This window comes from Mus musculus, chromosome 18 (assembly GCF_000001635.26).
Source record: "Mus musculus strain C57BL/6J chromosome 18, GRCm38.p6 C57BL/6J".
NCBI classification, from domain to species: domain Eukaryota; kingdom Metazoa; phylum Chordata; class Mammalia; order Rodentia; family Muridae; genus Mus; species Mus musculus.
This window is the reverse complement of record NC_000084.6, coordinates 36,766,426-36,793,214: the sequence shown is the minus strand read 5'-3', so window position 1 is coordinate 36,793,214 and position 26,789 is coordinate 36,766,426. Positions and strand designations below refer to the sequence as shown.

Below are 26,789 nucleotides of genomic sequence, written 5' to 3'. Positions count from 1 at the left end.
TGTATAAATGAAATGAGTTTAGATGTTCTCCAGACATCAAAATGAGTTTAACCAAAAAGTAGCACTAATTTTTTTGGCGGCGCAGGGGTGGTGGTGGGGGTCAGGGGTAGTAGTGGTGGAGGGGACAATGTAAAACTACTTGTCTTCTGTGCATAATTTAGAGCCACATTCATAGTACATGCTGGTGAATGGGGCATCTACAGTCACAAGTGTTTTAGTCTTTAAAATACGGTTTGCTAGGCAAATTAGAGTTCAGTTTTGGCCTGAACTTATTGCCACCACTTTCTAAGAGGGATTACAGGGATTATAGGTGTGGTATGTTTGTAGACAAGGTCTCACTATTTGGCCCTGGCTGGCCTGAAAATCTCTTTGTAGAGATTCCTTGGTATATTACTAGAGTCACAGGACCTCTGCCCTTCTGTGTTCCCCTAAAGACCTCCCTCTTTGAGGCTGCGTTCCCCAAATTCCCCCTGCATCTTACCCTCTTCATCTATCCAACCTGCTGTCTAAACATTAAACCCCTCTTATGTCCTGCTAGTTTTAATCTTTACTCTTATTCAAGTGACCCTACACTCAAGAGATTCCCCTGCCTCTGCCCTACCACTTCACTGCTGAGATTAAATGTATGTAGCGTCAGGCAAAGGGTCTTTTGTTTTGTTTTGTTTTGTTTTATTGAGAGAGCATCTCATGTGAATCCAAGGCTGAATAAATTTTTATACAGGGTTTCACTATGCAGCTATGGCCAACCCATAACTCACAGATAATTGGCCTGTCTCTACTTCCCTTGTGCTAGGATTAAAGTCCTGTGCCACCTTGCCTGGCACCAAAGCTGACTCTGAACTTCCGATCTTCCTGCTTTCACTTCCCAAGTGCTAGGCAGACATTCTATCAAGAGAGCCACTTCCCTAGCCACACTTTATGTTGGTGTTTTACTGGGTTGTTTTTCTTTTTACAATTTATTTTGTATATAAGACTACATGTGTGCTTCACAAGTCATGGTAAGTGGGTAGAGGACAGAGGACAAACAAGAAAATCTTTTCTCTTCTTCTACTACGTGAGCCCCAGGAAAGATTACTTGTAACTCACACAGTTCTCCAGTATATATTCAAACATTTCCTAATGTCTACACAAATTAATCCTTGGGTAACGAATTACTCAAAGTATGCTTACTTTTTAAAATTATTTCATTCTTAATTATGTGTATGTGTCTGTGCATCAGTATGTGCACATTAAGTGCAGGTGTTTGTGGAAGCCAGAAGAGAGCCTCAGATACCAGTTACTGGAGTTACAGGCAGTTGTAATCACCCTGATGTGGTTGCTAGGAAATGAACTCAGGTCCTCTGCAAAAGTAATATGCACCTTTAATCGGTGAGCCATCTCTCCAGTCCACTAGTACATTTTTGAAATGTAACATATCATATAACCACTTCTAGAACAATCTCCAGATCAGGATATGGAATAATCCAGGAGAATTACTTTAACAAAGGGAATGGTGTTCAAAAACCTCAAAAGACCATATTGCTAACTTATCATCCATTAAGTTCAATGTTCAAAATTATGAAATAGCCCCACCCTTCTCCTGTTAACTGGAAGAACCAACAGATGCTCTGCTGGGCCCCTGGGACACCATCTCTTTTTTTCGGTCCATTCAACACTCCATGGACAAGCCATAGTCTGATGGAGACAAGCTCTCCAGAACCTAGTTCCCAAGCTACAGTCAGGAACAAAGTACATAGTTAGCTTCTCATTTCAATGGTGCAGAGTCTTAGCCTCAGGCGACTCTTCCAGAGCCTTGCTCATAGCGACCATCCTCACATCCCTTTGAGAGAATTCAGAGGTACTTCAGATCTGCCTTTGCAGCTAGAGGATGCCTCTCAGGCATGACAGCCATGTGCGTTCTAGCAGAGCAGCTGCTAGTGCTAGTCCACGAGTCCTCAGGACCTTATGTAGTTCTGTATCCAGGAGAGATGGAAGCAGAAGGCACTTGTACAACATCCATGCTGGCCACTGTTGCAAAGTCCACCAGAACTCGGTCCTAAATGAAAACTTTTCTTCTACAGGCAGCAGATGGAAATCAGGCACTAATCAAGACTCAGACAGTCGCTTCTGAATTTCAGCCACGAGACTTTCTCGATTAATGGTCACCTAAAACACAAGAGAATCTGTGTGTGACAAACTAGAAAATGATACTAGTGTCTTAGCCAGTTCTTCCAAATTCACTTCACTCTGCATCCATTCTTACTATTTACACCTGGGACCCATACAGTGGAAGGAGGGAACTGACCACTGACTCTTGCAAGCTGACATACACACTCATGCATGGTATATGTGTGCACAAATACATACACACACATGTAATTTAAAAGACATATTTTTAAATTTACTTCCTCAGAGAACACATCTCTTAAAAAAGAGTCGGGGATCTAGGCATGACAATATATGCCTGTTGCCACAGCACCTAAGAGATTAAAGCAAGAAGGTCATGAGTTCAAGGCCAGCCCGGCTGTCCCAGGCCAGTCTGTGTTATACAGCAAGACCCTGTCTTTTAAAAAGTGGGGGTAACATTTAGAACTCTGTATTTATACCAGCGCCAACTCACTTCTTCTCTGCTGGCCACGGAACGGAGCTTGATGACACCTTCATTCCGCTCTTGCTCACCAATAATGACCATCAGAGGAATGTCTGCTTTCTCACAATAGTGCAGCTGGGTTAACAGTTTAGGGTTGTTTTTATAAAGCATCTCTGCCTGAAAAGGATAAACAGAAAGTTAGAGGACTTAAAGTGATTGTGTCGTATATGTGCCTAAGAACATTCATTTCCAAGGGAGCCAGAATCATGTGGCTAGCCCTCTAGTGGTGAGCTGAAAACGGCCTGAGTACCACCCAAGTACACACATGGTAGAAATGAGCCACGATCACTGTGCCGACATACACCCAGATCACTCAGACGTCAGCACCACCACACCTTGATCCCGGCATCCCAAAGCTCTGCAATTATCTTCAAACGTTCTTGGAGAAAGTTCTTCTGGGGTGTGGCCACAAACACTTGGGTCTCTGTGGTGCGAACCTTCTCACCAGACATCTAATAAAACAGAGAGAAGAAACTAAACCTACAGCCAAAGGTGTCTCTCACAACTGTAATCCCAGCACTCAGGTAGCCAAGGCAGAAAGACCATACGTTCAAGGCCCACCTGAACTCAGAAAGACATCCTATTTCAGAAAGTTCTTTTAAGAAGGAGGTGAGTGAGGGTCGGCAGAGGGAGGGAGGGGCTGGAGAGATGGCTCAGTAGTTAAGAGGGCTTGTTCTTTTAGACCAAGTTCAGTTCTCAGTACCAACACTGTGGCTCACAACCACCCATAGCTCTGATTTCCTCCACTTCTGACATCCTTTGGTACTAGGCATGCACATACATTTAGACAAAACACTTATATACATAAAAAGAAGGAATAAATCTTTTTTTAAAAAAAGAAGAAAGGTATTTCCTTTGCAGTAGCAATTCCAAAAGGCAAAAGGATCATTAAGAAAAGGGAAAAAAAGCCTCCAAGTGCACCCCCAGAAACTAGTTCTTAGCCTTCAGGGGCACTTCACCTCTACTTAGGACCCACCTTCATCTTCTGTTCCACAAGGTAGAAGATTCTCTCTACTCCAATGCTCAACCCCACACAAGGCACGTGATGGCCCTTGGGATCAAACTGGGCTACCAGATTGTCATAGCGCCCACCAGCAGCCACACTACCCACACTCAGAGTTTCCTTTCCAGCCTGAGCTGGAGACTCTAGCAGTACTGCTTCATAAATCACTCCAGTATAATAGTCCAGGCCCCGGGCCAGACTCAGATCAAGGGAGATCTGTAATGGAAAAGCTAGTCAGTCCCGGACCAGACTCAGAACCCAAGAGCTCAACAGGAGGCCCAGTCCCAGCTCTGCCTACCTTATCAGCAATTCCAAATAACCTCAGGTATTCAAAGAGCAGCTTCAGGTCCCCTAGGCCCTGCAAGGCCAGCTGGCTTTGGGATAGTCTGGGATCCTTGAACAAGTCCTCAACCAGGGATATCCCCCCTGGGAAGAGAAGTTGGGTAATTTCTCTGCTATTTACCTGATAATGTTTCATCCGAATATATCTAGTTTTTGTTGTTGTTGTTGTTGTTTGGGGTTGTTTTGTTTGGGGTTTTGGCTTTAGGCAGGGTCTTTCTATATAGCTCTGCCTATCCTGGAACTCACTATATAGACTGGCCTAGAACTTATAAAGATCCACCTGCCCCCACTTTATGAATTCTGGGATTAAAATATGTGCCACCATAGCTAACTTGAATTTATATGCTCCAGCCAGTCTTCCTCATTTTCTTTAAAAGGACTGCAGCCTTGGTCTCATGGCTAGACCTTCTTCTGTTTCTGCCTTTACTAAGAAGATATAAAGCAGTTAGAATACATAAAAGGGAACCTTTATCCAGGCTAAACTCTGGAACTGATCTAGAGGTAGAAGTTCAACAAACACACATCACCCTCAACCTGTTCTATCATGGCTCTAAAAACCCTGGTTCTTACCATGATATTGGACGAAGTCCCCAATTCGATCGGCCACCTCGGGAGCTAGACCTTTCTTTGCCACCATCTCATGCCTCACGCCTTCCCAAGACATCTGCATTAAGATCCAAACATTAGCTCCGCCCTTTCTCTAACTGAAGCAGGACCTCTCATTTTCCTTTGGTATGGATGTCTTAAGGGACTAACAGTGAATTCAGTAAAGCCCGAGGCAACTCAGGAAATCCAGCCACAGTCCCCACTGCATGGTGTAACTCGGACCTTGTTCTAAAATGTCTCCTTAGCCTTTTTCCTTCTCATGCATAGCCACTTCTAGCCATGGTTTCCTTACTCTTTCCCTAATGACAGGGATTTGAGGGCAGGGCAGAAACCCAGATAAGATCTATTTACAGCATGTTTTCTTTCTTACCTTGTCTAGTTTGTCCATTGAGGAGCAGATGGTTCGGAGCTTGCTCTCAGGAACACCACAGACAGCAAATATCCCATCTACAACCCGACGGTCATTTACCTGTCAACTCAATATAATTAACCTATGTCCTGGCAATCAATGCCCTTTCCCTCAAAACAATGGCCATCTCTAAATTTCTTGACTCATTAAATCAATACTAAGACAATTTCACAGGCCAAATTCAAACTTCTCCTTTATTATGTACAAGACTAGCCTCACCTTAATGAGAAAGTCCCCCAGCTGCAGTCCACTTAGGATTTCACACATGATCCTCAAACACTCTGCATCAGGGATCATTGGGTCAAACTCACCAGCAATGTCAAAATCCTAGAGGAAAAAAAAAAAAGGAAGAAAGCCAGGCATGGTGGTGCACACTTTTAATCCTGGAGGCAGAGGCAGATGGCTCTCTGAGTTCAAAGCTAGCTACATAGTGAGTTCCAGGACACCCAGAATTACATTCCCTGCTTCAAAAACAAAAGCAAACAACAACAAAACAAACCCAAACAAACAAAACGGTAGGAAAGCAAACCCTCCACTGAGCAGCTAAGCCCAACTTAACACCATCACTTAGCCATGCTGTCCCAGTGTGACCACTTACACACTGGCAGAACTCCCGGTAGCGGCCCTGGGCTATAGCTGGGCTCTCTCGCCTCCAGACCTTTCCAACTTGGTATCGTTTCATTTTCTTCAGTTTATTCATGGCCAGATATCGAGCAAAAGGGACCTTACATAAAGAGGTTGAGGAAGAAAGATACTATGTTCCATGCGAACACCTACCATTCAGACAGGAGGGAGAACTGAGTTCCTGGAAATTATCCTCATTTTACAGGATGAAAACAAGGACCTTCCTAGGCTTGTTTCCCACCGTCTCTGAAGCCTAGCAGTGCTTGGTGTTAACAAAGGTGTTTCACTTACTGAAACTGAAAGTTAATCAGAAAAAAGAGGCAAGGATAGAAATGACCTAAGAAACCTTGGGCTTGGTCTATTTCCCTCCATTCAGACCATTACCCAACTACCTACAAAGTAGTCAAGCTTCAGAACTGAATTCGCCTACAATTTAAAATCCTATTCCTGAAAGCATAGGCCAAAGACCACATGAATATTTTCCAGAATTCTGTTTTTAAATGTTTAGAGCAGTGGCTCCCAACCTTCCTAACACTGTGACTCTTTAATATAGTTCCTACTGTTGTGTTAAACCTCTCCCCCCCCCGCCCCGCCCATAACTGTTTTTGTTTTGTTCTGCAACTGTTATGAATCATAATGTAAATATCTGATATGCAGGCTATCTGACATGCAACTCATGGAGGGTCATGACCCACAGGTTGAGAACCACTGGCTTAACACTTATAAGATGGCACAGCAGGGAAAGGGGTTTGCTGTACACATCTGATAATCTGAGTTCTATCCCTAGGACCCATACAGAAGTTAAGAAAGAACCGCTCCGCCAGGCGTGGTGGCGCACGCCTTTAATCCCAGCACTCGGGAGGCAGAGGCAGGCAGATTTCTGAGTTCGAGGCCAGCCTGTTCTACAAAGTGAGTTCCAGGACAGCCAGGGCTATACAAAGAAACCCTGTCTGGAAAAACCAAAAAAAAGAAAAAGAAAAAGAAAAAAAAAAAGAAAGAACTGCTCCACAAAGTTCTCCCCTTATCTTCACATGTCCACATAAGTGTCAGCCACTACACACACACACACACACACACACACACACACACACACACACACGCACACACAGTAATTAACTAATTTTCCTTTACAGGCACGTTTATAAATACCAGTTATAGAATTTAGGATCTCTGGAGCTAAACTCAGTACTCTGTGTTTCTGCGGACTTCTTGGAGACATTCTCATAACACTGAAGTTAAACAACAGGGCCTGGATGTCAGGCTCTGGAGGAAGAAATGCCTTCTGGGAGAAAGTGGACATAAAGGTACTGTCAAAGTTCCTCTATTCCCTTCTGCCAGAAAAAGTCCTCTGGATTTGGGTAGAAACAGGTCGGGTTCCTGCATTCTGAAGGATACAGTAAGGTCATAGCGCAGAGACAACAACTCTCCACCTTGATCCTTCAAATCATACATGAGGCCGAAGTTGTCTTCATACTTCTCGGTGAGCATTTCCTGCAAGAGACATACAGAAATAGCTACAATTCAGAGGACTGTCTACAGACCACAGATGAAAAGCCCTGTGGGAAACCGAAGGCATGCAAACAATGGGGTTCTCAGCACCCCTTCGCTCTTACTTTTAGCTCAAACGCTGGTGTATCCAACCCCTTCGCCCCATGACGTTTGAAACAGCTGATAATCTTATCGAGGATTTTCTCCCTCACAACCATCTGTTGAGGACTTAAATCCCTGGTGCCCTGGAAAGCAAAAGCAGCCAAAGTAAAGATCAGGAGCATTTAAGACTATAGGTTAAGGCATGTCCATAATCTAATATTTGAAACTAACTTGAGGCCCATCTAGAATTTCAAGAACAATAAAACAACCCCCAACCCCCGAAAAAAAAAAAGATTTAAAGAGAGAGGCAGGGAGAGCAGGCTTGCCTGCACAGCACTCCTGACAGGGAGGGTGGGCAGAGGGTGTTACCTTTGGAACCTTGATGACAAAATTCGGCTTCTCTTGATGGGATTTCAGTTGTTCAGACGTTAACACTGCCTTTGCAACCTGAGAGAAAGGGAACATGAGATCTGCCTTCTCCGGACACTGACCAGACCTGTGACCTCTTTGACCCTGTAGACCACCAACGGTCTGAAAAGACCCTTGACCTCAAGGAAAAAGTTTCCTGAACACCATTTTCTCTATCCTGACCTCCTGTTCATATGGAATTTCCAATTATACCTGCAATATATATGAAGCCCAGTGTTTTTACTACATAAGCATTTTCACTTAAATGTCTAAAAAAGTTGAAGTATCGGGCTGGTGAGATGGCTTAGTGGGTAAGAGCACCCGACTGCTCTTCTGAAGGTCCAGAGTTCAAATCCCAGCAACCACATGGTGGCTCACAACCATCCTTAATGCAATCTGATGCCCTCTTCTGGAGTATCTGAGGACAGCTACAGTGTACTTACATATAATAAATAAATAAATCTTTAAAAAAAAAAAAAGTTGAAGTATCTGAGAATAATAGACACCAAACCCACAACTGCCACCATTAAACTTCTAGAAGCAGAGATTAGAACTCCAGTTCTCTGTTGGATGCACACTCTTCAACTCCAAGTGCACTTGGGAGACAGAAGAAGGGTCTCTGTAAGTTTGAGGCTAGCTTTGCCTACATAATAAGTTATAGGGCAGTCAGAGCTACATAATGAGACCCTGTCTCAAACAAACAAAAACAACTCCAGTTCTCAGTTCTTACGCGTATAGCAAAAAAGGTGGTACATGCCTTTAATCCCAATAGTTGGAGGCAGAGGCAGGCGGATCACTACAAATTTAAGACCAGCGGCTACATAGAGAGCCCCAGGCCAGCCAAGGCTACACAGTGAGACCAAAGAAAGAAAGAAAGAAAGAAAGAAAGAAAGAAAGTAGGAGGGAGGGGATGAATGAATCAGACCTGGAGAAAGGGTAAGTGGAGCATAAAGACAGAAACCCGCCAAAGAAAAAAGAACAAACCTGGGCCAGCAAGATAGCTCAGTGGATATCCACCAAGTCTGACCACCTGAGTTAGATCCCTGAGACCCATTCACGTAGTCAAAGGAGAAATTCAGTTCCCACAATTTACACACACACACCTATGGAATGATAGGAATAACTTTCCTGTTTGAACAACAGAAACAGTAAAATGCTATGAGTGACAATGTTGCGCATGGTGACACAAAGCATCCACTGTCTGAAGACAGGTAAAACAACCACTGACTTAGTGCTGGGGAGACGCTTGTGAGCACAGCTGCTGGCCACTTATCAGGACCACCTAAGCTCAATCCCCAGACTATACAGGCAAAGCAAAGACCAGAAATGCTGTGTAGCGCACCAACACCCACCCACACCAATTAATAGAGAAAACTCTTCTATAAAAAGGAATCAGGCCTAAAAACCCACAGGTCCTTCCAGAAATACAAATAGTGATGATTACATACTTTGGAGAGTCTCTCTCCCCGAAAAGAAACCTGAGTTCAAGTCCCCAAACCCTGATTCTAATTCCAAAATCCAACTATGTCTGAAAATGTTTCTCTGAGCTTCATGTTACGGTAAATTCACCTGATGGGCATAAACTCAGTTCATTTATAGTTTGGGGGAATAGCTGTATCGATATTTTCCAAATTCTAATATGTTCAAGATTGAGAAGAAACCTCATATAACTCAGTTGCTATATATCCATAGAGGTCATTTAACCCTATGATCTCCGCTCACTCAACTGTAAAATGGAGATAAAACTCTCAACTTCTGAGATTTCCTCAATAATAAACGCTTAGGGCAGTGCAAGTACAAAGTGGCTAATCAATAAAAAAACTAATTGCAGGACTGGAGTGATGGCTCTTTTAGAGGACCTGGGTTCCACTCCCAGTATCCGCAAGGTGGCTCACTACCGGCTATAACTCCAGGATCAGGGGCTCCAACGCCCACTTCTGGCCTAGGCGGGCGTATACACAGAGCACACATGCATGCAGGCAAAATACCCATACTCATAAAAGAAAATAAAAAAATAAAAACCAATTGTAATAATACAATAGAAACCACGAGTCTAGACTTTCAGGCTAGGAGGCTCCACCGGGAAGGAGCCGGCTCAGGGCGGCTCACCTGGCTATGACAGCCGCGGGTGCACACAGTGCTGGGAGGTCGCAGGAGCTGGCCGAGCAGCGCAGCCCAGGCCCTGCGACGCAGTGGCCCCAGGTGGGGCATTGTGCTGCAGGACGCCGGCTTTCTGGAACTGAAGTCAAGGGACTGGGAACGAGGCCAGTCCGATTTCTGGAAAGCTACCGAGAGCTGGAAACACCTGAGATCGGAGTTAGTTCGGATGGTGGGATTGAACACCGAGGATCTCACGCTCCCTGACCCGGAAGTGTTCCCTCCACCTTCGCCAGACACGCTCTAGGCACGAAAGCGGGGACTCGGTAACCGGAAGTCATCCGAACCTAGGCTGAGTCCACCAAGGCGGGTTTTAGACAGCCGTCAGTTCCTGCTGGCAGGCAGGATGGCAGATCGTGCTGCTCTGGAGGAGCTGGTACGACTCCAGGGAGCGCATGTGAGGGGCCTTAAGGAGCAGAAAGCGTCCGCTGAGCAGGTAGGTGCGACTCGGATGGAAGGAGAGGGGTCGGGACAAAACCGGAGGAGCATAGAAGGTGATCTGGCTGGAGGACAGACATGTGGATGAAGGAACCAGGCTGGTAGAGTGAACGGGGCTGAGTGAGGAGATAGCTAGGGTGGGTCCCGAGAGAAGCGAGGCCTAAGAGAGAGGAGGATCGAGGGGACGGGAGGGAGGGGAGTGATGAATGGTCAGTCCAGCGGCGTTTTTCCCTCCACAGATCGAGGAGGAGGTGACGAAACTCCTAAAACTGAAGGCACAGCTGGGCCAGGATGAAGGCAAACAGAAGTTTGTGCTCAAAACCCCCAAGGTAAACTATTCCTGTATGAGGCCTCAGAGAGAGGCCCTGATCCACAATCAGAAATATTGCAGAGGAGCCAGTAGTTGGTGGGGTAGGCACTGGGCTGGTTTGAACTCAACCTGAGTCATTCGGCGATGGCAGTGATGACAGAAACGAGGCTGATCAGGGGAGACAGCCTGCTAACTGCTACTCCTTTCATTCATTGTGTAGTTATTGAGTAAGTCTATGTGGGTGTCATTGTGCACTGAATACACCATACTGGATGCCTGCCGTTTCGAGGCTTGCATTCCACTAAGATTCAGGGCAAATAATCCCACCCAGGAATATGCTGTTACAAAATATGAGTGGTGATGTGAAGAAATTTAGGGCTGGAGAGATGGCTCAGCAGTTAAGAGCATGCAGAGGATCCAAGTTAGATTCCCTGCACCTACATCAGGTGGTTCACAACTGTCTGTAACTGGCCTCCATAGGCACCTGCGACCACACAGTCCTATAACCATACACCGATACACACTTGTGCGCACAGTGTATAAAGAGCCAAACTGAGGAAGTGACATGATGGACCTCTCAAGCAGGTTAGAGACAGCCAGGGAAAGGCTGTTAGAATCATAAGCTCGGCAGAGATCAGAAACTCTGAAGCAGACAAGAACTGTGATACTTCCTAGGAACTAGAAGAAGCCGCACAAATAGAACCAGGTAAAGTTGGAGATGCTTAACTCAGCCTCAGGACTTCGATTCAGATGCTATTCTGTAACTTCTATAAACAGACCTCTGCACCTTTACTGGGTTCCCTTGGCATGTCATACATAGTTCTGTTAATGTACTGGCTTTGAAGTTTCACTTTGCTGTATGTGTGTGCGGATCTCTGCAAGTGAGTATGAGTACATGCAGAGGCCACAAGAGAATGTCAGATTCCCTGGAGCTGGACTTACAGGCAGTTGTAAGCCAAGGTGCTGGAAATTGAACAAATTAACGTCTCTGGAAGAGTGCCAAGAGCTCTTAATCCCTGAGCCATCTCTCCTGCCCTCTGCAACAATATTTAGTAGTTTATTCATGTTATTTAATGTAATTTCTTACTAACTACGTTAATTAATAATGAGTAATGCAGTATTATTTAGTAGTTAATTCAGTTTATTTACCAGAATGTAAGACTGGAAATAAACATATATTTGCTAGGCAGTGGTGGCGCACACCTTCGATCCCAGCACTCGGGAGGCAGAGGCAGGCGAATTTCTGAGTTCGAGGCCAGCCTGGTCTACAGAATGAGTTCCAGGACAGCCAGGGCTATACAGAGAAACCCTGTCTCAAAAAATAAAAAAATAAAAAAACAAAGCAAAAACAAAAAATACAAGCCCTGACCAGCCTCAGACTTTTTATACATACATACATACATATATATCAATCAGAGACTGTATATATGTATGTATGTATGTGTGTGTATATATTACATATATATATCAGAGACTGGCTTTGAAATTTTGATCCTAACAGGTGCTAGAATTACAGGCATGTACTACCACACCCATCTCTCACAGTTCTTTTTCAGAGACTCAAGAGAAGTTTAAAATCTCAAAGAAATGGGGGCTGGAGAGATTGCTCAGAATTAAGGGTGCTCGCTGTTCTTCTAGAAGAGCTGAGTGGTTGAGCACCCACATACAGCAGCCCACACCTGCCTGTAATTCCAGCTGGCCTCCAAGGGCATCTGCACACATGCCATTAAAGAAATGATCAATAATTTGCTCAGAGTATTGAATGGAGAGAAGATAGGGAATTTTTAATCGAACAGTCCCTCCACACCTCAACCCAATGACCAGTCTTAATGTCACTAAAGCAGAAGCAGCAGATATTATGTCCCTGCAGATATGATGCAATAAAAATTACACAGCACCACCTATGAATTCTCATCAGGGGAATTTGAATGTAATTAGGCCTTTAGACTAAGGTGGAGAAACACGGAGTGGAGAACAGGTTAATGACTCATCGGTGGTATTGGTGACTGGATCCAGAATGTAATAAACTTTTTGGGACAAATATTTAGTTTCTTCAACAAATAAATAATGTGATAGAGGTGGGAGTGGGGGATTAAGAGTGTGGCTCAGTATTAGAAGACCTAGAGTTCCAAATGAGACACCACAAAAGAAGAACAAAAAGGAAGAAAAAGAGCTGTTGCTGATTAAATGTATATATCATCTAAAAATAAGACGGTAAGAGTCTGATCAAATAAGGTAATCATGAGAAGTTATTACTGAGGTAGTTGGGGGAAGTTGAACACGGCTTGATCTTAGATAGTATTAAGGGATTCCACAGCTATTCACTTTCCTTATGGGAAATGGTATAGCATTTGCACGTATCCTATACACATCCTCCATGATTAAGTCATCTCTAGGTTACTAATATCTAGTATAAGTAGTTATTGCTCAAAGATAGTGACATGGAAAAAAATCCATATGTTTAGTATTGGCAGAATTTTCTTTTAACCTTAAGTATTTTCAGTGCACAGTCTATTGAACCTATGGATATTGAACCTGCAGATACAGAGAACCAAAACCAACTGTGATTCACACTCTTTGCACTCACCATTAAAACAAATGGGACTGGAGAAATGGCTCAGAGATAGAGCACTTGTTGCTCCCCCACAGCACTCAGGTTCAATCCCCTGTATTCACATAGTGGCTCACCAGCTATGGTAACTCCAGTTCCAGCGGCTCCAACATCCTCTTCTGACCTCTGTGAGCACCAGGCACACACACAGTGCATAGCCATACATGTAGTAAAACACCCATACACATAAAAGAAGAGAAATCTTTCAAAATAAAAAATGGTACTTAAGAATATTTTTACTGGGGGAGAGTGGCTCAGTGGTTAAGAGCACTCGCTGGAGGCTCACAAGCATTTCTAACTCCAATTCCAGGGGACCTCCTGCCCTTTCTGACTTACATGGGTACCAGGTATGCACCTGGTGCAAATAGATACTTTCAGGCAAAGCATTCACGTAAATATATATACACAGAAGGCCTTACACACATAAACTTAAAAAATAATGGTTTTTATAGTTAAATTATTAATTTTATTCAATCTTGACCCTCGCCCATAACAGTCTCACTAGTAGGAAACAAGTAGATCTATAAGCATTTCTGTTACAAAGCAGGCAGAGTTGACTCTCTGACAGACATATTGGTGACAATAAAAGAAGTGGGCTTTGCCAACTCAAGGAAATTTCTTGGCAGTAAAATGTTGCTAATGATAAAACTCAGGCATTCAACTCAAGAATTTTGGGAAACATATATCTTTTACCCTGAAGTTGACAACTTCCTGATAATTTGGATTATCCTGGTAAGATATGTGATGGTGTTAATAAATCATTTTCTAAGTATTATATAATGAAATATGTCAGCATTATAAAACTCTCTAACTTATCAATAAGCCAGTGTTTTCTAGATAACTAGTGTAAGATGATATAAAATCATACCAGGGTAAAAGGTCCATTCAACATATAAGATACAGGGGTGGGTTTTAATGTGCAGTTCTGCAGCATGAAATATGCTGATATTATAGGGTAATCATCACTACTTATCTTTTGGGTTTTTGGTTTGGTTTGGTTTGGTTTGGTTTGGTTTGGTTTGGTTTTTCAAGACAGGGTTTCTCTGTGCAGCCCTGGCTGTCCTGGAACTCACTCTGTAGACCAGGCTGGCCTTGAACTCAGAACTCCACCTGCCTCTGCCTCCGGAGTGTTGTTTTTCTTCCAGATAGGGCCTAGTCTGTAGTCTAGGCTGGCCTGGAACTCACCACGACCCTCCTGCCTTGGCCTCCCAAATGTGGAAACAGGAATGAGCTCTGTGACTGTTTTTCCAGAACTTTTTCATCATTCAAAATTGAAACTGTACCATTTAACAGTATTCCTCTCTCTACCCTGCCTTCATCCCATAGGTGATTGCTATCCCACTGTCTCTGCATTAACAATTCTAGTTACTTCTATAACTGAGAATGTTTAGATTTGTTTCTTAAGCCAGAATTTTGCTATGTGGTCAGGATTGACCTGGAACTCACTATGTAAACCGAACTGGTCTTGAACTTAAGTTGATACTCGTGCCTCTGCCTGCCAGAGCTGGTATTATGAACATGCACCATCCTCCCCAAATGACTAGGGCTTCTAAATGTAACAATATGAAATTTTTACTGCTATGGCTTTCAGATTCCACATTATAACTAGTCTTTAAAAAACAAGTACTTGTTGGATTTTTTTTTAATATTTATTTATTATTATAAATAAGTACACTGTAGCTGTCTTCAGACAGCACCAGAAGAGGGCATCAGATCTCATTATGGGGGTTTGTGAGCCACCATGTGGTTGCTGGGATTTGAACTCAGGACCTTTAGAAGAGCAGTCAGTCAGTGCTTTCTTTTCTTTTTTTCTTTTTCTTTTCTTTTTTTTTTTTTTTTTTTTTTTTTTGGTTTTTTGAGACAGGGTTTCTCTGTGTTGCCCTGACCGGCCTGGAACTCACTCTGTAGACCAGGCTGACCTCGAACTCAGAAATTCACCTGCCTCTGCCTCCCAAGTGCTGGGATTAAAGCATGCCTGGCCCGAGCAGTCAGTGCTCTTACCTGCTGAGCCAACTCGCCAGCTCCCTACTTGTTGGATTTTGATGTAGAACCAAAAAAGAATATGGTGATGCATGCCTTTGATCCCACCACTTGGGAGGCAGAGGCAGGTGGATTTTTGAGTTCAAGGCCAGCCTGGTCTACAGAGTGAGTTCCAGGACAGCCAGGGCTACACAGAGAAATCCTGTCTCGAAAAACCAAAAAAAAAAAAAAAAAAAAAAGAGCACACCTGTGTAATGTTAGGGTTGCTTCATATTTTTCAACCAGATCAATATACATTATAGAAATTTAATACAAGGGGCTGGTGAGATAGCTCAGTGGTTAAGAGCACCGACTGCTCTTCCAAAGGTCCCGAGTTCAAATCCCAGCAACCACATGGTGGCTCACAACCATCCGTAACGAAATCTGATGCCCTCTTCTGGAGTGTCTGAAGACAGCTACAGTGTACTTACATATAATAAATAAATGAATTTTAAAAAAAAAAAAGAAAGAAAGAAATTTAATACAAAAAGCACATAAGAAAATTAATTCTCTTTATTAAGGGAAACATTAAAGATTTGCAAAAGTGGGTTGGAGAGATGACTCAGCTGTTAAGGACACTTGCTGCTCTTCCAGAGAACCTGGGTTTGATTCCCAGCACCCACGAGGCAGATTACAAGCATCTGTAACTCCAGTTCCAGAAGGTCTGACACCCTCATCTGGCCTCCACAGGCAGCAGACGTGCCAGTGATGCATGGGCATACATGCATGAAAAGCACCCTTCACATAAAATACAAAATAAGACTGCAGAGGCAGGTGAATTTCTGAGTTCGAGGCCAGGCTGGTCTACAGAGTGAGTTCCAGGACAGCCAGGGCTACACAGAGAAACCCTGTCTCGAAAAACAAAAAACAAAACAAAACAAAAAACAACCTGTAAACAAGATTTGCCAAAATGTGATCAATGTTACTCTTCTCACTACATCTTTTAATTCACTCAAAATATTATTTGTGTTGATGTATAACGATATGTCAATAAGATTTTGCACTTTAACTTTTATATGTGGCAAATATACATAGAAATAATACCTCTGGATTGAGAGTAGCTAAGAATGTGAGAAGGTCCTTAGACCAAAGGCTCTAGAACAGGCTATCATGGCCTAGACCAAAAGCTCTGGTCTGGGTGGGAGACAGGCTTCACTGTGCACTTGCTGAGTGCTCTTAGGTGGTCACTTGACTTCTTGACAGCCTGTAATTTAGCTATAGAATGTACCTGCCTAACCTGTCTTGGGGCTTTTTTCCCGTCTTAGAAAGGGGTCTCACTGTTATGGATCAGGCTAGCCTTGAACTCAGTGGTCCCCCAGCCTCTGCCTTCCAGGTGCCACCATACCAGGCTCTGTGAGAGTGTGCACTCAGAAATACCTTTGTTAAATAGAATTTGAAAGGAAATTAGGTTGGAAAAAAATGCACATAAACTTTAGAATTAGACCTGTGGAGCCACTTTGAAAAATTGCACATAAACTTTAGAATTAGACCTGTGGAGCCACTTTGAATCAATAATATACGTGTCAAGTAGGTATTCTCTGCTGTGCAAGGAAATACACTTACTGTTGAGTTTTCAGAAAACTTATATGGCTCTGAATTCTGGAAAACAGAACCTAGCTGGCAGGTGGAGTCACAGGGCCTCTTCTGAGCTGTCTTCCCACTTTTACAGCAGTATTTGTGTCCCTTGTTGCTGAGCTGGACTTTGGATATTTCTAGAGTTTACTGTTCTTTGTTTTAAATGTCATCCTTGTGTTTTGACTTTGACTCTGAAGGGCACGAGAGACTATAGTCCCCGGCAGATGGCGGTCCGGGAAAAGGTGTTTGATGTCATCATCCGCTGTTTCAAACGCCATGGAGCAGAAGTGATTGATACACCTGTGTTTGAACTAAAGGTGAGAACTGGGTAAGGAGAAACTGCACAGCGGGTGGGCTCATGATGACCTCCTATAGAGGAGCCTAAGGTTAGAATCCTAGCATATTACTGGAGCAGAAAGAATCCAGTCCATGACCCCACCAGAATACAAATGTTTATGAGTCCACACACTGGGGCTTTTAAAGCTTTTAAAATCCTGGCTGGTTTGGTCAGAGGGATATATTATAACCAGTTGAAGACATCAAAGGATATGGACTAGCCGGGCGTGGTGGCGCATGCCTTTAATCCCAGCACTTGGGAGGCAGAGGCAGGCGGATCTCTGAGTTCGAGGCCAGCCTGGTCTACAGAGTGAGTTCCAGGACAGCCAAGGCTACACAGAGAAACCCTGTCTCGAAAAAAAACAAAACAAAAAAAAAGGATATGGACTGCTGTTACACCCTTAAGACTTTCATTTTGGTTTCTGACATTGTTCAGATCTCAAACTTTAAAAAGCATATATATTTGCTAACTTGATAATGCATTCCTATAAGCTTATCTTCAAGAGAAATATTCAAAACCAGAAAGCTGTGTGAATAGATATGCCTAGTAACACGTTTTGGAAATGTGCATTACCTGGAATGGCATAAACATCAAATAGGATGGTATTAGCAAATAGATAAGGGCAAAGCTTCTTTCTGTTGTTCTGGGACCCAGGCAGGCCTTGAACCACAAGCTGGGTGCTTCTGCCCTCCTGAGTTACAGGTCTAGCTCACTGCACCTTGAGTCTCACTGGAAAACTATACATCTTTTTTATTGGCTTACTTTTTAATGGTGGGGGAGTAAGATTTATTTTTAATTGTGTGAATGTGTGCACATGAGAACCTCTGGGGAGTCAGGTATAGGATGCCCATGGAGCTGGAGTTAGAGGAGGTGTGAGCTTACTTAGGTTCTGTGAATCAAACGTGGATCTTCTGCAAGATCGGTACAAACTCCTAACTCCTTTAGCGGGGCTGGAGGGGTGGCTCAGCAGAGCACTTGTTACTCGTGCAGAGGATCTGGGTTTTGTTCCCAACATCCATGTGACTCACAATCATTTGCAACTGGGGTTCCAAAGGATCCAACACTCTTCTGACCGCCACAGGCACCAGGCATGCATATGCTGAACATACAAACATGCAAAGCACTCATATCCATAAATAAAGTAAATATATATTATTTTTTTAACTTTTTGTAAATCTTAAGTAATAATACCTTAGGAATGACTAAGATAGCCCAGTGGGTAAAGACATTTACTACCAGGGCTGGGGAGATGGCGCCATGACTAAGAAGACCTGAATTCAATTCCCATTACCCACATAGTAGCTCACAATTGTCTATAAGTCCAGTTCCAGGGACTCCTGTGCCCTCGCACAGACATACATGCAGGAAAACACCAATGTACATAAAATAAAGATCCTAATTTAAAACAAACAAACAAAAAAGACATTTACTGCCAAGCCTGATGGCTGAGTTTAATCTTCACAGGATGGAAGAACCAACTCTCACAAGTTATCCACTGCACGCTGTGGCATATGAACACATACAATATAAATAATGGTTTTTAAAAAAAGTAATACTTTAGCAGGGCCTGGTGCACCTTTGATCCTAGCACTGGGAGGCAGAGGCAGGTGAAGTTTGAGGCCAGCCTGGTCTACAGAGTGAGTTCCAGGGCAGCCAGGACTAAATAGAGAGACCCTGTCCTGAAAAACATGGAGAGTAGGGGCCGGGAGAGCAGTAATAGTTTAGCTCTGCCACAATATAGAAAAAAAAAAGCAGAATATCACTGAGTTGTTATTCCTTTTTAATTTTTTTGTTTTGTCTTTTTGAAATGGTCTTTCTATGTAGACCAGGCCAGCTTCGACCTCAGAGAGATGTACCTGCCTCTGGCCTCTGAGTGCTGGATGTGCCTGGGTAGAATCCTGATTAACTGTAACTACATCAAACTTACAAGCATTGGGATGAAAAGCAGAGGGACTACAGAAATAGAGACAAGTTGAAATTAGTCACGTTGGAGTAGTAAGTTTTTGTGTTTATAATGGTCTTTAGATTTATTTACTTATGTACTTTTATTAATATGAGTGCTCTATTTACATGTATGCCTGCATAATAGAAGAGACAGATCCCATTATAGATGGTTGTGAGCCACCGCGTGGTTGCTGGGAATTGAACTCAGGACCTCTGAAGAGCAACCAATGCTCTTAACTGCTAAGCTGTTTCTCTAGTCCCTATAGACTAGAGGTCTAAGGGCAGGGACTACAGCTTAGTGATAGAGGAATTGCCCACCAAGGACAAAGCCTAGGTTCAATCCCTAGCATCAAATAATTTAACAGCAGCAACAACAACAACAACAGTAATAGTAATAATAATTTTAAAATCCTACTTATAACCAGATGTGGTGGCCCAAGCCTTTAATCCCAGCACTCAGGAGGTAGAGGGAGGCAGATCTCTGGTAGTTCAGAGCCAGCCAGAGATACATAGTAAGACCCTGCCTCAAAAAAAAAAAAAATACAAGTTAAAGAGTAACTTATTATTGTGATCCTATTTCTCCTTTGTTTTCACCAGGAAACACTGACTGGAAAGTACGGAGAAGACTCAAAGCTTATCTATGACTTGAAGGACCAGGGTGGGGAGCTGCTGTCCCTCCGTTATGACCTTACTGTATCCTTCTAAACCAGGGTTCTTAAGACTTTTAGGAATTGGCACTCACTGGAGTTGAACTTGGTTTTAGGGACAGCAGGCACAGGTAAGATTAAATATGAAGCCACTGACAGTGAAAGGAACTGTTTCCTCTAAAGCAAGATAAAGGACTTTGGGTAAGCAGAATATAATCTTAGAAATCTCCAGCTTTGCCAGCGGCAAGCCTTTAGTCCCAGCACTTGGGAGAGGCCAGCCTGGTCTACAGAGTTCCAGGACAGCCAGGGCTACACAGAAAAAAAAAAAACCTGTCAAAAAAAAAAAAAAAGAAATTCCAGCTTTCTGTCGGGGCCCTGTTCCCAATTTTACAACAGCTCCTGGCTCAAAATCAGCTGTCCCAGTCCCAGTGGACAGACTTTTCTGTAATTAATTACTATTTCCTTTTATCTTCAAGTGTCTCAGTCACTGTTCTGTTGCTGTGTAGAGACCATAACCAAGGCAACTCTTATAAAAGAAAGCATTTAATTGATGGCTTCCTTATAGTTTATAGAGTTAGCCTATCATCATGCCAGGGAGCATGGCAGCACAAAGGCAGGCATAGTGCTGGAGAAGTGGCTGAGAGCTTTACATCCCGATTCACAGGCAGCGGAGGAGGTGGGGGTGGGGGTGGGGCAGAGAGAGAGAGACATACACACATTGAGCCCAGGGTGGGCTTTTGAAACTTCAAAGCCCACTCCCAGTAACACACTGCCGCAACAAGGCCACACTGCCTAATCCTTCCAGATAGTTCATCAACTGGAGACTAAGCATAGAAATACACAGGCCTATGGGGGCCAGTTTCATTAAAACTACCAATCAATCATCCGATTAGGGATTCCACAAGAGCCCTTTTCTTGCTGTGTCTAATCTGCCAAGTTCCCTTCTCTCCTCTAGTCCGCATAGTCTAGGGAAACAGTCAAAGAGGAAGGAGCCTTAATCTTCTTTCCTGCTTCAGCTGCCTTTTATGACTATACAGTTAATTCTTCCTGACAATGAGACGCGCTGTTTCTCTTCTAGGTAGTGGTTTATCTGTACCCACAGGGTTAGACCCTGGCTTCTGTGGGTGACGATAACTCCCAGCAGCCACCGAAGGCTTCTTTTTCTTAACACTGTGTTATCAGGTCCCTTTTGCTCGCTATCTGGCAATGAATAAACTGACCAACATTAAACGCTACCATATAGCAAAGGTGTATCGCCGGGACAACCCAGCTATGACCCGAGGCCGTTACCGTGAATTCTATCAATGCGTGAGTGTCAGAAAACTATGGAGCTGGATGGGTAACTCAAGCCCTCTCTCCCATAGGGTCTACTGTGTGCTATGGCATCCTGAACACACACTGGATGGTCTCAAAAATGCTCTTAGATTCCCTTGATATTTGCATGTAGACCTCCTAATGGGTTGGTGGACTTGAAGAATAAGACAAACAATCAGTTATTCGTTTAACAAATCAGGGCTTTTTGAGGACCTGGTTTGGTAGGGGTTTTCAGGGGCAGTGGGTTGTTTTGTTTAGAAAAAAAAAATTACTTGCTTTTTTTTGGTGCTGGGGATTGGATGCAGGACTTTGTACACACTAGGACACCAGGGAGCTGTTCTAGCTCCAGGTTCTTTATTACCACAGTATTAGAATCCCAACAGAGAATGAAGTTTTATGTATTGCTTCTAGACTAATGTTGCAAGATTTCTGACAGATGGGGAAAAAAATAGCAAAAGATTTAAGGTGCGAAGGGCTTGGGCAGGAGCTCAATGGTAAAGTAATTTCCTCACATGCTTGAAGCCCCAGAATTGCCACAGAGACAGACAGACAGACAGACAGACAGACAGACAGACAGGCACAGTGACAGAGATACACTGACTAAGGCTGGGAAGTTTCCCCACAACAGTAGAAGAAGCTAAGGAAGATGAATTGAATGAAGAACAATAGTTTCATAACAGGCAGGCTAACAGGACTGCTGAGAGCCGGAGAGTGGATGATGAGACAAAACAAAGGGGAAGGCCTGTGCTCAGATGCCAACAGAGTAGAAGTTTCAGGAGTCCATCACATGCCACTCAGCTTCCTCTCTCCCTGCAGGATTTTGACATTGCCGGACAGTTCGACCCCATGATTCCTGATGCAGAGTGCCTAAAGATTATGTGCGAGATCCTGAGTTCACTTCAGATCGGCAACTTCCTGGTCAAGGTCAGAGATGGATAGGACTGGGAGGGGAAGGTGCGGCCTGGCCTCTCACAGTTCAGTAGCCCATGTGATAGAGACTATAGGGAATCATGCAAAATAAACAGACTCCCTCTTCCCTATACCTTGCTCCTCTAAGGTAAACGACAGGCGCATCCTAGATGGGATGTTTGCTGTCTGTGGTGTTCCTGATAGCAAGTTCCGTACCATCTGCTCCTCGGTGGACAAGCTAGACAAGGTAACAACCCACACCCCTGACTGACTCTTCCTAGATCCTGCCCTGTTTTAAACAGTGAGATTTTATGAGGAGAGGTAGCTTCCTCTCTGCCTACTGGAGGAGGACTGGCCCCAGTGCAGATGTTAAAGGACACCTTTGCTCTCAGGTCGCTCCTCGAGAAGGGTCCATACTTGTTCTGACTGTTGTTGTCTGCCCAGGTTTCCTGGGAGGAAGTGAAGAATGAGATGGTGGGAGAGAAGGGCCTTGCACCGGAAGTGGCTGATCGCATCGGGGACTATGTCCAGCAGCATGGTGAGAAAAGAACCCAGCCCACATCCCTGCCCTCAGTGCTGAAACTGAACTCTGTGTGTGTGTGTGTGTGTGTGTGTGTGTGTGTGTGTGTGTGTGTGTGTGTGTGTGTGTGTTGGTAAAGGGGGAGTGATCACGTGTACATGTAACTACAGCCCAGACCAAAGGTAGACCTACTGGTTTTGGGGTTGGTTGGTTGGTTGGTTGGTTGGTTGGTTGGTTGGTTGTTCTTGTCCATCTGGCCTACAAATTTGTTTCCTCAGGTGGGGTTTCTCTGGTGGAGCAGTTACTGCAGGATCCTAAACTCTCCCAAAACAAACAGGCTGTAGAGGGCTTGGGAGACCTAAAGCTGCTCTTTGAGTATCTAATCCTGTTTGGCATTGATGACAAGGTAAGTGAAGTTGGAGATAGGAGCCCCAGCTGACCTCTGTGGCTTGGGGTCCCCGATCCTATCTGCTACTGACCATGACCTTGCCTCCACAGATCTCCTTTGACCTGAGCCTTGCTCGGGGGCTAGACTACTATACTGGGGTCATCTATGAGGCAGTGCTGCTACAGATGCCAACCCAAGCTGGGGAAGAGCCCCTGGGTGTGGGCAGCATAGCTGCTGGAGGGCGCTACGATGGCCTGGTTGGCATGTTTGACCCCAAGGGGCGCAAGGTGCCATGCGTTGGGCTCAGTATTGGAGTGGAGCGGATCTTTTCCATTGTAGAGCAAAGATTAGAGGTAAGTCCTAGGGCTGGTGGCCTGTGAACTCCTAGGGACAGGCACTGCTTTGGATAGGGAACATCTCTGAGAAATGAAGAAAAGATGATTGATAGCTTTCAGTCTCTTTCAGTCTCGCTCCTTTATAGGCCAGTATCGTGTGTGTGTGTGTGTGTGTGTGTGTGTGTGTGTGTGTGTGTGTGTGTGTGTGTGTGTGTCTGGATATGTTTATGATCCTGAAAATTGAACCTGGGCCTTGTATGAGCTAGGCAAGCACTCTATCACTGTGCTCCTTTTCACTTAGTTTAAGACAGGGTCTAACTGAGTTGCCCAGGGTGACTTTGAACTCAGTATGTAGCCCACATAGGTCTTAAATTCTCCTGGATCAGCCTCTGAATAGGTGGACTAGGTTAAGCCCTCAGGCCTGGCTTCTAGGATAGTTTTGTGAATCTTGGTTCTTTCCCCACTGGAGAATAGCAAAAGAAACCCTATTCTTCCTCTCAGAGGGAAATACGCCCAAGGCCCTGGGCTTACGCAGAAGGCTGCTCTGCCTCCCTAGGACCCAGAGTAACACCGGAAGCTCCCCACGCTTCTCACAACTGACCCACAACTGACCGCCTTTGTAGCTGGAACTCTTAAGTGGCTCACTACACTGGGGTCTCAGGAATGTTCCAGCTGCTTTCCTGTCTTCCTGTCCTGTTTTCTCTAAGATGACACCATGTGCTCACTTGAGGTCATTCTAGTAGGCATCTTTTTTTTTTTTTTTAATGTAAGTAACCTGTCACTGTCCTCAGACACACCAGAAGAGGGAATCAGATCTAATCACAGATAGTTGTGAGCCACCATGTGGCCTCTGGAATTTGAACTCAGGACCCCTGGAAGAGCAGTCAGTGCTCTTAATCGCTGAGCCATCTCTCCAGCCCTCTAGTAGACATCTCATGTTGTAGCTCTGAAAACAGTTTTTCAGAAAAGGTTAGGGAGTTCTTTGTGCCTACATCCACACATAACTAGTGTCACAAATGGGAGAGTAGAAAGTGAAGACCAGGTACCAGTGGTGACTTGAGGTGGTCTCAAAGGCCTTTCCTTGTGATTGTGCCTGTGACCCCTAGCCTCTTGGGAGAAAGGGGTTTTAACTTTACTGTGCTGCTAGGTTGAGCCCTCAGGCCTGGCTTCTAGGATAGTTTTGTGAATCTTGGTTCTTTTTCCACTGGAGAATAGCAAAAGAAACCCTATTCTTCCTCTCAGTGGGAAATACGCCCAAGGCCCTGGGCTTACACAGATGGCTGCTCAAAATAGTTACACGTTTTATTATTGTTGTGTTTTGGTGTTTTGTTCTGGTTTTGTTGTTGTCGTCGTTTCAATTTTTATTTTATGTAGATGAGTGTTAGTGCCTACATGTGCATCTGTGGCTGGTCCCCACAGAGGCCATCAGATCCCCTCAGATCTCAATTACAGATGGCTATGAGCTGCCTTGTGTAGTCAGTGCTCTTAACTGCTGAGCCATCTCTCCAGTCCCATTATGTGTTTTCTTGGATTTTCATTCGGTTTTGTTGTGTGGTTGTTTGTTTTGTTTCGCTTTGTTTTTTGAGACATACTAAGCTCAAACTCATCTAATTCAAGGCTAGCCTTAGCCACCTGGTCCTTCTGTCTCCACCTCCCACGCACTGCAATTACAACTGTATATCATCACACTAAGCTTGTCATCCAAGTCACACAGTCGGTTCATTTCTTACACCTTCTCAGAACTATCCCATGTCCAGCTGGTAGGTCAGAAGGCTGCCCTCCTTCCCTAGTTGACCTCAATGAGTTGGACTTAGTCTCTCAGGATCCCAACTATAGCTTCCATGTTTGTTCCTCGATAGCATAGTCCAGCTCTGACTCTTGCCTGCCTCTCTCTAGGCTTCAGAGGAAAAGGTACGGACCACAGAGACGCAGGTGCTTGTGGCATCTGCACAGAAGAAGCTGCTGGAGGAGAGACTGAAGCTTGTCTCAGAGTTATGGGATGCTGGGATCAAGGTACAGGGGCCATCCCTAGGCTGGCTGCAAACTTGGGAGTACTAGACACAAACTAATACAAGTTTACATAGTGCCTTCTTCCCATTGTTTCTTCAAATGGAGCAAAGAACAAGGTGCCTCTTACACTACAGTGTGTGGTCTTCATGTGGGACTCCGAACAGAGGGAGCAGGGTCTGTCTCTGACTCTGTTGCCTGCATTTGGGACCCTTTCCTCCTAGTGGGTTGCTTAATGGAGCCTTAATAGGAGAGGAGGTGCCTAGTCTTACTGCCACTCGATATGGCGGGGCTGTTTGATATCCATGAAGGCCTGTCCTTTATGAAGAGAAACAGGAGGGATGGAGGGGAGAAGTGAGGCATAGGGAGGGGATACTGTGGTCAGGATATAAATAAATAAATAAATAAATAAATAAATAAATAAATAAATAAATAAATAAATAAAGCCTAAAAAGGATTGCTTGATTGAGAGAGCTTTGTCAAGTATATTCTCCCAAATGTTCTTATATGCTGTTAACAGCCTTTTTATTATCAATACCAATACTATACATACATTATGTTATTGAGATTCTGCTTTATAGTATTGTGAACAGGATTTAGTAATTTATAGAAATGAAAATGAAAGTACTTTTTCAGAGCTGGAGAATAAAGACACTTAAAAGAACAACAAGGTGCCTGCTGCATCCTCCCCCCTCCTCCAGAGTTTGTCTCTGAGAACAACAGAAGCCTTTGTTTTCTTCCTTGGTCATTTTGCAGGCTGAGCTGCTGTACAAGAAGAACCCGAAGTTACTAAACCAGTTGCAGTACTGTGAGGAGGCAGGCATCCCACTGGTGGCCATCATTGGTGAGCAGGAACTCAAGGATGGCGTCATCAAGCTCCGCTCGGTGGCCAGCAGAGAGGAGGTGAGGAGGGCGTCAGACGCTGGCTGGCCCAGGCCTGTTTGAGACCTGAGCCTCCTATAGGACTAGCTTATAAGGAACCCGAGGGCTTAGGCTTTAACTATAATTGTGGCATTTAAGATCTCTGGGGTGCCTAACTGGGCACATGTCCCAGTGAACCAAACCTGGTAACTAGAAGTAGGCACTCAGGGAACAGCTAAGAGGAAGATATTCAAACCTTCTTCCTCTGTTGTGGCCAGGTGGATGTCCGAAGAGAAGACCTTGTGGAGGAAATCAGAAGAAGAACAAATCAGCCCCTCTCCACCTGCTGAGCTGAGCAAACCAGTAGAGGAAACAGGATTGATCTTAACTGAACGAAAACAAAACTGCATATGTACTTAAACAGTCTGCATATTTGCCATCCAGCAGAAGACTGAAGGGTGGTCAGAACAGAGGCTTTTTGTTTTTTGTTTTTTTGTTTTTGTTTTTATTATTATGTTATCAGTAATCACTGGCAAAAAAAAAAAAAACAATGGCCAGGTACTACACTGTCGGGGATTATAGGTGGACTAACCACGTCTCTGCCTCCTAAATTCCTGTATGGACTTGAGATGGCTTCATTGAAAAACCACACGGCAGATGAACAACCTATGGCCAAAACGTCCAATAAATGTCTCTACCGCTAACCTGTCTGTGTCCTTGATGCCTAGCGCTACCTTCCTCTGGTCCTGACACTGGTATAAAAAGGAGGAAGCCTTCTCAAACTCACTGAGTCTTGCTAGAGGTTC

At 44.2% G+C, this 26,789-nt stretch overlaps 2 protein-coding genes across 7 annotated transcripts; one reads left to right on the top strand and one right to left on the bottom strand.

Annotated features, from left to right (window-relative positions):
* Nucleotides 1–652: 652 nt before the first annotated feature.
* On the bottom strand, nucleotides 653–10,013 carry Hars2 (histidyl-tRNA synthetase 2). 6 transcript variants are annotated; one of them, NM_001360921.1, is made up of 13 exons: nucleotides 9,721–10,006; nucleotides 7,573–7,650; nucleotides 7,227–7,346; nucleotides 7,009–7,104; nucleotides 5,767–5,903; nucleotides 5,209–5,316; nucleotides 4,951–5,049; nucleotides 4,545–4,638; nucleotides 3,931–4,058; nucleotides 3,606–3,848; nucleotides 2,965–3,081; nucleotides 2,600–2,746; nucleotides 653–2,145 (listed from the first exon to the last, which is right to left on the bottom strand). In NM_001360921.1, exons 5-13 carry the CDS (start codon nucleotides 5,767–5,769, stop codon nucleotides 2,086–2,088), a joined length of 999 nt encoding a protein of 332 aa, NP_001347850.1. In that variant the 5' UTR covers nucleotides 5,770–5,903; nucleotides 7,009–7,104; nucleotides 7,227–7,346; nucleotides 7,573–7,650; nucleotides 9,721–10,006; the 3' UTR covers nucleotides 653–2,085. The 6 variants fall into 6 exon arrangements, 4 of the variants coding, with proteins under 4 accessions (NP_001347850.1, NP_542367.1, NP_001292556.1 ...); NM_080636.2 differs by lacking the exon at nucleotides 5,767–5,903 and adding an exon at nucleotides 5,588–5,713; XR_386015.3 differs by lacking the exon at nucleotides 5,767–5,903 and adding an exon at nucleotides 5,588–5,713 and having other exon boundaries at nucleotides 1,340–2,145; nucleotides 2,895–3,081; nucleotides 9,721–10,013.
* Hars (histidyl-tRNA synthetase) lies at nucleotides 10,010–26,687 on the top strand. Its single transcript, NM_008214.4, has 13 exons — nucleotides 10,010–10,204; nucleotides 10,446–10,535; nucleotides 16,919–17,038; nucleotides 19,600–19,695; nucleotides 20,832–20,957; nucleotides 21,780–21,887; nucleotides 22,021–22,119; nucleotides 22,317–22,410; nucleotides 22,671–22,798; nucleotides 22,891–23,133; nucleotides 25,012–25,128; nucleotides 25,879–26,025; nucleotides 26,262–26,687. The coding sequence occupies exons 1-13, from the start codon at nucleotides 10,115–10,117 to the stop codon at nucleotides 26,331–26,333; spliced, it is 1,530 nt and encodes a 509-aa protein (NP_032240.3). The 5' UTR covers nucleotides 10,010–10,114; the 3' UTR covers nucleotides 26,334–26,687.
* The last annotated feature ends 102 nt before the right edge of the window (nucleotides 26,688–26,789 follow it).

Bases quoted from the DNA above. Each gene is read 5' to 3' on its own strand.
- Hars2 (NM_080636.2), bottom strand. From the start codon at position 9,822: ATGCCCCACCTGGGGCCACTGCGTCGCAGGGCCTGGGCTGCGCTGCTC. The intron at 7,105-7,226 runs GTAAGAGCGAAG...TGTCTCTTGCAG, and splicing joins CACCAGCGTTTGAGCTAAAA to GAAATGCTCACCGAGAAGTA. The intron at 3,849-3,930 runs GTAGGCAGAGCT...TTTCCATTACAG, and splicing joins TATTTGGAATTGCTGATAAG to ATCTCCCTTGATCTGAGTCT.
- Hars (NM_008214.4), top strand. From the start codon at position 10,115: ATGGCAGATCGTGCTGCTCTGGAGGAGCTGGTACGACTCCAGGGAGCG. The intron at 21,888-22,020 runs GTCAGAGATGGA...TGCTCCTCTAAG, and splicing joins TCGGCAACTTCCTGGTCAAG to GTAAACGACAGGCGCATCCT. The intron at 22,799-22,890 runs GTAAGTGAAGTT...TTGCCTCCACAG, and splicing joins TGTTTGGCATTGATGACAAG to ATCTCCTTTGACCTGAGCCT.